At 34.9% G+C, this 10,221-nt stretch overlaps 1 protein-coding gene across 1 annotated transcript; it reads left to right on the top strand.

Annotated features, from left to right (window-relative positions):
* Positions 1 to 549: 549 nt before the first annotated feature.
* On the top strand, positions 550 to 9,810 carry DAW1 (dynein assembly factor with WD repeats 1; the record flags this gene model as incomplete). Its single annotated transcript, XM_010167640.1, has 7 exons — positions 550 to 657; positions 1,693 to 1,799; positions 5,031 to 5,133; positions 5,533 to 5,647; positions 6,710 to 6,786; positions 8,933 to 9,095; positions 9,776 to 9,810. Coding segments are annotated over 7 exons (708 nt in total), but the record flags the coding sequence as incomplete, so codon positions are not given.
* Positions 9,811 to 10,221: the final 411 nt, after the last annotated feature.

The following is a 10,221-nucleotide window of genomic DNA, read 5'->3' as shown; positions in this document are numbered from 1 at the left end:
TCCCCAACATTCTGTGATTCTGTGTGAGTAAAACTTCTTGAAGTTAGAGGAGGAGGTTTAGAAATTTGTAGCTGTTTATTAAGATTGCATAACTTTACTGTATTACAGATACTGATACTGAATACTTCTCTGCCAGTTAACCGTGCTGTTAATAAATTAACAAACTGCTTCGGTCTTGATTTACATTCAAACTTTGTTAACTAAATAATTTCTCCCTGTGACACAAAATGAAGCACCTCAATAGTGAATTTTAATCCAGGCTCAGAAAACAGTACAGGAAGTCTTCCAGTAAGTCTTTTTAATGCATTGCCATTGCAAAGTAGCCAATTAGTCCATTTGATCTGAGTAGTTATCCAGAGCTATGTGGTAAAGCTTTGTTGCTTTTCTAGTGAGTTGTAGGAAGAACTCTGCAATTTTTCTATATGCCATAAAATATTAAATCAGAATTTTGACTTGTTTAAATATATTAATCCTCACTCATTGTTTTTGAGAAAATGTATATAAATACTCTTCTTTCCCACTTTTTCCATCCCATGTTTCTTGTTACAGGTATGTTTGTCATTTAATCTTCAGAGCACATTGGTGGCAACTGGAAGCATGGATACCACTGCCAAATTGTGGGATATAGAGAAAGGAGAAGAAGTAGTCACTCTAAATGTATGTTTGCCTCCCTTATATTTTAAAGGTGTTTCTTGCTTTCTTAGTTTTCTGAGATAAATACAATATAACCATTATAACAGTTTCAAAACTTGACAAGTTTCTTTTACCAGGTGGTCCCATGATGACTGCAGTCATAAAACAGTTTAAGAAAACTTGAATGGAATGATAAAACTATGGTATTTTATAAGAAGTCCTATTTATCAAAAGACAGATTTTCTCATTTCAGTGACATTACTGCTATAGATCATAATGCATTCCATCGCTCATTAAAACCTGTTGCTATCCTGCGAATTATGACCTCCTCTGCATTAACATAAAGTTACTCTGAGAACATTAATGTCAAACACTACATCTGTATGGATCTTCTTCCTGTAACCATCAGCAGAGGACGGCTTTCCAGTTACCTCTAGATGGTGATGTCTCTTTGCTCTGTGTGGCTTGCTGCGATTCCACGGGGTCAGCTTGGCCTGTGCTGTTTCAATGCATTTCTCTTGCATAAATTGTGGGTAACAGATAGTGCACAAGCTTCCTTTGGTGTATGTGGCCTATAGAATGAGGAAGGCATTTTCTCCTCCTTGACTTGTTCAGAGCCCTGAGCAGAGCAAAGAGCAGTGGAATGTGTGAACCTTTAGCTTATAAGTAAGCTAACCTTATTTTTTCCAACCCTCTCCACCAACAGCAATGACAAGCTGTACTGTAGTTTATTGTAAATAAATAATCTGATTTCAGTATGTATTGGTGAACAAATGTGATTCTGTTTAAATCAAATATGGAAAACATGCACTGATAACATCACGGGACAATTGTGCACTGCTTAAGTGACATGCATGATTTTTGCAGTTGTTGGGATATTGACTATTCCACAGTCCAGCAGATCTTTCTGTCAAAATTGTGATATACTGAACAAGACAGTAAATAGTATATTGAAGGGTTATAGAAGGATTATGCTGCTGAATTGTGCTACATATTAAAATACATTAATGTAAAAGTCATAATTTGTGTTCTCACTCTCCTTTTTCAAAATTCTCTCAGGGGCATTTTGCAGAAATTATTGCATTGTCTTTCAACACCACAGGAGACAGGATTATCACTGGCTCCTTTGACTACACAGTAGCAGTGTGGGATGTTGGCACTGGCAGGTACTAAAGTGCTAATAAATATAATTTTACAATGCATGTTTTAATGAAAAATGAAAGAGATAATGTTGAGCTACAAATTACAGACCTTGTATTTTTGCTTCATTTAGAGTATGCGTTCCTTCATCATATCATTTGTTATTTTTGTTCCCTTTGTTCTTCTGGAAAGGAATGCTACTCATTAAATGCTTTTGTATATGTTTTTAGTTCTAAATTTCCATCTTATGAGCACTGAGGAGGCAGACAGAGTGGACAGATCCTGTGTTCTTGATGATGAATTCTTCAAACAGGAAAATATTTTATGAACATGGAAGCTTATGATTTGGAAGATGTCTAGAATTTCTAGATGGAACAGATGGTTTAAGTGAAAAGAAAGTATATTTCATGTCATAGAAAATTAGTCTGGTCACATTGTCTTTAAAAACTGTACAGGATCTGTTTTCCTTCTCATAATCCTTTATGTCAGCATAAATGTATAAAGAGGAGAAAATTTGGCCCCTCTGACTGCAGAGATCAAAATGTCTAGATTATGATGGCAACAAATAGTAATGCAGTAGCTAAATATGAGCTACTTGTATTAGCCTGACAAATCCACTGTTTTTTTTTTTTTTTTTAAATTGGAAACTCAGGATAAGTAAAGTAATAAAATGATTGCCCTGGTTACAGCCAAAGTAATTTATGAAGATAAAAATTCTATTATGTTTCTGAGGTCATGTCTTTTTTATTTTTGTGGGAGCAAGGGGAATATCTCTGAAATTTATATATAAAGGAAAACGTGTATAGTGATATCTGGGGCTAATAAACAATGTGTAATGCTTCAAAATGAGAATAATCATGATTTAAAAATAGTGTACACATAGTACATCATTTAAGGCTTGATCTTGTAAGCTCTGAGCTTATTCAACACCAGCAGTGCAGTGTTTGACATGTAAATACTTAGGAGAGGCCCTCATTCAGCAAATTGTACCTTTGGATTCAACTTCATTCAGCCTGGTGTTCTTGCAAATATTTTTGTTTGAAAACAGCTTCATCTTCCAGCTTATTGTCAGAGCCTCCAGTGAAGTCAGTGTCTTGGGATTTTCATGTTGCATTCTTTTTTCTAAGAAATGAATATGGACTTCATATCAGGGTCAATACCAGGAAGTGGAATATGAAGGACAAAATTCTCATTAAAACACTGGCAGCTCTGATAATTAGCTAGTGGGCAATATAATTGTGCGAGGGCAAACATTCAGCCATTTAGATGTCAGTTGGGCATATATAAATTTAGTAATAATGAAAAGTTGCAGTCAGAAAGACTGTGAGCAAATAGTACTTTGCTGTATACAGGTGCAGGTAGATTTCCAAAAAGCTTGTAGGTAAGGTTGTGTGGGCCTGTCTTTCGCCATATGAAGTACATGAGATACACTGCTTTCCAAATTTGAATTTGAGCTTGAAGTTTTTTTTAATATTGCTGTCTGACTCTGATGAGTGTCTGTGTTCCTCAGTTTTATTCTGGGTAGGTATTCAGAATTGTCCTGAGGGAAGTTGACAAAGGACGAGAAATCTCAAAAAGGTTCAAGACTTTCTTCATAAAATGTAAAAATAAAAATATTTTTTAAAAAAGGGCAGGGGGGAATCATGCTTTTGTAATACAGATCTGCATTTCATCAATAATTTCTCCATGGCAGATACCATCAGCTATAGTTCAGCTGAAGGTGTCTTCAGAGCTCCGTTTGACAAATCAACAGCTTGTAACTTGGGGTCAGACTGGACACCAGGATGCTGAAAAAGAGGCAGTTTCTTCTTATTTGCAGTTACGGTGGAAGTATTAGAATATGCATATAGTAAATTTCACTGGAAACTGAAGGCTGAAGAAGTATTATCATGACTGAAACTTTTTTTTTTTTTTAAATAATTTAAGTGGAAAATTTTTGTAGCATTTCATAAGTCTGTTTTATGGGTTCTTTCTAATTGTGTGTCTGATAGGTAGTGGTTTCCGTGAGATGTTCCACATGTTGCTATTTATTATGCTTATTGATTGGATATTTCCGTTGAAGCTTGAGCCTGGACTGCCTTTTTGAAATTTGCAAATTAAAGCTTTTAAATTTTAAATTAAAACATTTTTTCATTGTTAAGTATTTTGGATATTAGGTATTACAATAACAGCTGTCTTGATGGCCAAATAATATGTTCACAAATTAAGAAGTTTTCCATTGCTGTTTTTTGCTTGTTGATTTTTGTTTTTACTGTAAAATAAAAGGGTCTACAAAATTACAACAGTTCAAGCCTCGCATTGTTAGAAAGTAAAAGGAGTTCTATAAAATGACATAAGTAATCAAGCTTTTGTTATCATAAACAAATAGAAAACTCAATTGCTCAGGAGATTTGTGTTGCTGTTCATTTAACCTGTATATTGATTTAGCTGTCCTTATATATCTTATGAAATGAATAAAACCTCTTCAGTCACTTAAACTAATTTAGTTGTTTTTCTAGTCATTAGTTTATCCATTAGTTAAAGCAGTTTTCTATTAATGATGCAGTGATATTAGCATTGTGATAATAGTCTAATTTACTAATCCCTTAATACATATATATCAATTAATCTTTTTTAGGGTTCACTGCCTTATAGGACATTAATTCATGGGACGCAATAATGGCTAATTGTACCCTCTATTCAGCTAAAGCTGAAGAATTTAATAGAACTAGTATTGCTAGTCTTGTGCAGCAAGAAGTTTAGGATTAATGAGGATTAGAAATCATATTTCAGTTTAGCTGTCATTTGCCTGTCTCTTGGGAACATGCTTACGTTAAGTACCTGATTAAGTTCCATTTATCTTCAGTGGGTTTTATAAAAGATTTAGATTATATGGAGTTTTAAAGATGTACTGTTTACAGTTTGTTGAAGTAGGATGAATGGGAGAGTAACGTGGAAAAACTTGCTATATCCGCTTTGTATGTAGGTGAATACAAGAAGTCTGTCTCTGGCACTGGAAAGTTGTCACATTTGACTGGAAATACATTCACTAAAATATTTTTTAAAGAGAAAGGAGGACTTTTCCAGTATATTCCTCTCTGTCTCAAAGATAAAAAATTGAATTGATGTAATACTAGAATCTTAAATCAGCTGTACCACTCCATTTAATTGTTTTAATGATGAAGACTTTACACCTTAACTATACCATTTTATAAACTTACGGTTTTCTATGCATATATCAAAATACACACTAGAAATGTAAATTCTCTTTTTTGTAGGATGTTACATTCTTTAGTAGGTCACCGAGGAGAGATTACCAGTGCACAGTTCAACTGGGACTGTTCTCTCATTGTCACTGGATCAACGGACAAAACATGCATGGTAAGAAAGTTGAGTATGTACTGAATACAGCTACTTAATATATAAAAATATATCTTTTGTAAATGGAAATGCATTATTTTAAAATAGTACATGTAATTCATTAAAGAATTTACAACTACATGCAAAACCTATAAGCTTATTAATTTCAGTGAAGTCCAGTTAAATAACAGTATATATTTTAAGGCTCATTTAGCCAATACACTGAAATAAAAACTATATAGGACTTCATTAAACTGACTAAACAGTGTCTCTTTATTGATTTATATCCAAGTTTCTTGTTAAGACATTGTTAGACAATGTTAGGAAGGGCCTATACATGTTGCTTTATGGATCAACTAGTTATCTATCAAGTAAATTAGTCAAAATAAACAAAAAAGTTACCCTTATGTATCTCTGCAGCTGTGGAATGCTATGACTGGGACACATATAGCAACTTTAACAGGTCACAGTGATGAAATATTGGATGTCTGCTTTGATTATGCTGGCCAGCGTATTGCAACTGCCTCTGCTGATGGTGAGTGAAGTGACTGGGACTGCTGTAAGAATTGCAATAATAGCATAAAGCACTTTTGTCCTTTTACTTTGGTTTTGCTTTAAATGTAGCTTGATGAAAGAAGAGTATTGTGACTCAAAACTGTAGACCAAGCAATGTTTGTTGCATTATAGAGAGTTTGGCATAAAACTTAAGAAGTATTCCCCAGTGCAAATGTTCTTATTTTTAACACTTGAGTCAACTCAATGTGTTTTTCCCCTTTAACTTCAAACTTGCAGGGAAATATTTCACTTGTGGCTGGAAATGCATTTTAAATGTTTAGTTAAGTAGCTTTTGAGGGAAGTTTGATTTCAGTGGCTCAAATTTAGGCTTAATTGGAAAATGTAGTTGGAATTTTCGTGGTGGATTTGCAACTAGGCTTTCCAAATGCACAGCAAGAGAATACACAATAAGGAGGTAGTGAAAGAATCAATTTTCTTTTGTTATTAGTATGCAGTGGTTTTGCATGCTTATCATGTTTTTATGAATCATAATAAATAGTTTTTTTGTATTCACCTGTACCAGGTTATATTATAGCCCATAATGACAATACTATTTATTTTTACATACTTAAGTGTTTTGATTAGCACTTTCAGAAACAGGATACTAAACTGGATGGGGGGAAGTACATGGATCTGATTTGCTGTAGTTGCAAAATTATGACATAAGACAGTGTAAAAAGTTTCCTGAAATGTAATCAGTAGCTTGTTAAATAGAATGAATATCTGAATTTTAAGTAAAGCTTTCTGAATATATTGTACATGCATTCTGAAATTACAGACTTCAGTAGTCCATGTTCTATGTGGACATTTGTATTCACATTTTAGAAGTTTTCCTGCAGAAACCATTAAGAAGTCAACCTTTTCCAACCAGATTACAGATCCTTCTTGACAGTTTATCCTTGGGAGAAACTGTGTTGATTGTCTTCTATTTCTTTTGAAATCAAACTAGAGGATGAGGTCCTTCTGATCTTATTAAAATGTTCTTATTGAAATGCATGCTTAAGTGTAACAGTCACAAATGGCTCTTAATCTACTATAACAGGATCAGCAAGAGTCTATGATGCAGAAACAAAAAAGTGCATTGCAAAACTAGAAGGGCATGGAGATGAAATTTCAAAGGTAAGCTGTTTGTGGTTTGCACCTTTTCTTATTTAATTATGTATGACATACAATCCACCAGTTATTCCATGACACAGGAATACTGTTAAAGAGGTTTGCACCTTTTCTTATTTAATTATGTATGTCATGGAATAAGAATGGTGGTAAAATATGGTAATATATGGTGGTAAAATAATTAATATTTAAGATTGAGAGGTCTGTCTCTCTCTCTAAAAGAACATTCCATTTAGTAGAGTTCTCTACTAAAAGAACAGTCCTTTCCACTAAAAGCTATCCATCAATGATTGTTTCCAGCTCCCCGCTTCTGAGCTGCAGAGGTGTGCTATTCCTATAGGCTCCACCAAGAGCCATCTCTCTATATTATCTTGTTATTTACTGTTGCAATACGCTGGCCAGCATAATCAAGGCAGACATCCAATATTTCATCACTGTGACCTGTTAAAGTTGCTATATGTACACAGAATTGTGGCAGTTAGCAAGCTACTTAAGAAGACCATCCCTCCCATCCCTCCCAACAACCTGGCTTTGTTAAGATTGAAATAATTGTTTTTCCTTACCTCTTTCCTTGGGTTGGGAAAGGTTGGGTTTCTGCAATCACTTGGCAGAGAAGAGAGGAGCAGAGAGGGAAATGCTGTCCGAATGGTCTCTCACTGTGATCATAGTTAAAAGAGCTTCTGTCTGACCTGTCCTGAATTGTAGCTGTGTTATTATGCCCTTGGAGTCCCCAGGTTCTCTGACAGAATAAGCACAAGATTTTTAGTCTCCTAATGATATCTAAGGCTATTGCCTCTGAGGCTGTTACTGTCATGCTTATTCCTCGCTTCTACCAGATCTGCTCCTCTTTATTCTTTTTCATTTCTCTGCACATTTCTCTCGTTTTGGAACAGAACAGAAAAAATATATTTTTGTGGCAAAATACATGGAGGGTCTTATTTTCAAAAGTGTATAAAAGACTTAGAAGTATAAAGCCTGTTTCAAAAATCACTTCGTCATGAGGAGTGTGCTCATGTACTTTGCTGGAACTCTTGTCTGTCTCCATTTTGAATGCCAAAGTTCAGTTCCAGATATATTTAGTTGCTTCCAAAATTGTACATCTTTTTCAAACTTTGTTATTTAATGCTTGCGACTTTTCATTATTCTTTTAAATAGCTAGTTTTCACTAGCTTCCAGGCTAGTAGGGTAAGTCTGTGCTGCTTTTGTTTGATGTATTTTGTAATTGAAATATGAATATTTTGAAATTAGGATCGTTCTTAGTGAACAAAACTCACGTGGTTTCATTGTATTGATTTGGCTATTGTAATCTCTCCACTGAGAGAATATTAAGTTCTGAAGGGCTAGTGTTTCCTCACTTAATATACTCACTGCAGTATTTCACGCTCAGTGTAGATGCACTGAGGAATGCAGTCTGAATACATGCTGAAAGGTGGGTGGGTGGGTTAGGGACAGTTTCTATCAGGGTCCTCAGTGCTGGCATGATTTCTCTACTAGAAGTGAGAATCTGCTAATCCAGGAGCATGTTGAAAAGTCAATCTGTTCCTGCAGATATTCTGTGTAGCTATCATCACTTGGGAAGGTTTGACTTGGAAATTGGATTTCTAGGGAACAGGCATTTTGCCTTCAGTAATTAAGCAATTTTGGGTTATATAATAAACCTGTTATTGTCCAGTTAGTGCTATAAAAATACATCTGATTATCTGGAAATGCATGCAATTTTGTCAATGAATGTTTAACAAATATGAAGACATAGTCCAAAATGAGTTGCCTTCAGTGGAAGTTTTGATATCATAGAGACATACGTTATTTAATGTAGAACTCTATAAAATATGTATACATTTTACACTGGAATAATGATAGCATGTAAATAAAGTTGTGGCAGTTGTAAAGCAGTTGTGATTTTGGGGGATAATATTCTAAAGTCTTGATCCTATAGTAAGATCATTGCATATAGACCTTTGTACATACACATCATTTTCAGCCGCAGAAGTTTGCCAGGGTGACTCTAGTGGAATGCTATCCTTGATTTTTGCTGAAAAACATAATGCAAGAGTTTCTGGTTTCTATTTTTATCTTTTAATCACTAGATATGCTTCCTTTTTTAGGCATATTGACTTGATAAAGAATATAACTCTCTTCTTTATTTTTAAAGGTATGTTTCAACCCTAAAGGCAATCGTATACTAACAGCCAGCTCTGATAAAACAGCTCGACTCTGGGATGCTGCTACTGGACAATGCCTTCAGACATTAGAGGGTCATACTGATGAGATATTTTCCTGTGCTTTCAATTACAAAGGCAATATAATCATTACAGGTATAGAATATATTCATTTTTTAATTGTTTTTAAGAGGCATTTGAAATCTTGTTATAGTAAAAAAAAAACAAAAACAAAAACCAAAAAACAAACCTCTGAAAAGTTTCCTGGGGCCATATCCCAACTGTAGATAACTGCAGTGACTTAAAATATAGTCAAGAAAAGCTAGAAACTCACTTTTGAACTGAGGCTTCAGTGAACATGGCCATGAACAAATATGTATAAAGGCATGGGCATAGCCTACCATCTCTCCTATGGGCTCATACTAGCACGAGACCAGCAACTAAGCTGTTTTCTCACAATGCATTACAGCGAAGGAGGTCTAGGTGAGTAAAAGGCAAAGCTTTTTAAATGGGAGCACACGTTTTGTGTATTTTTCACTGAACTCTGCTCGGGTTTCCTTCATTTCAGACAAAAAGTCAGGGGAGTGGGAAAAGACATGAACAGAGCATTTGTGATTGCTTTGATCTTTTGACTGAACTACCAAAATATGGGATACAGGATGATCTCAGCTAAAAATATTGTTGTAGGTCCTGCTGTCACTTGCTAGTCATGGGCAGAAAAATATTTCTCTGGCTCCTCAGCATTTTGGGTAGATTGTTCATGTAGATGTTAACAAAAATGGATAAACTGTGTGATACAGCTATATGATTCCTTCACAATGTGTTTTTATTACTAGGGAGCAAGGATAACACCTGTAGAATATGGCATTGATGGAAGAGGAAGAAAGATCCAGTTTGGTATATGCCTACTTTGTGAGTTTCATAGTCAATAAACTCAGTCTTTCAGATCTGTTTTCTTTTACCCTCTTTGTTCGCTTTCAGTTTTGCTGAAGTAGAAAAGTTACCTAGATTTTGATAGGTTTGACTTTGCTTATGTCTGGTAGATATGGAATCACAGTATAGTAGAAGTTGGAAGGGACCTCTAGAGATCATCTAGTAGAATACCCCTACTCAAAGCACTGTCAACCAAGCAGGCTGCCCAGGACTGATGTGGTTTTGAATATCTGCAAGGACAAAGACTCCACAATTTCTCTGGGCAACCTGCTTACTCTCACAGTAAAAAACCCCCCCCAAATTCCCTTATGTTTAAATGAAATGTTTTCTTGTATTTCAGTTTGTGAAT

The sequence above is a fragment of the Antrostomus carolinensis genome, unplaced genomic scaffold (genome assembly GCF_000700745.2).
Source record: "Antrostomus carolinensis isolate BGI_N321 unplaced genomic scaffold, ASM70074v2 scaffold16275, whole genome shotgun sequence".
In the NCBI taxonomy this organism is placed as follows: Eukaryota; Metazoa; Chordata; class Aves; order Caprimulgiformes; family Caprimulgidae; genus Antrostomus; species Antrostomus carolinensis.
The sequence above is the reverse complement of the archived record's forward strand: the minus strand, read 5'-3'. Positions and strand labels throughout refer to the sequence as shown.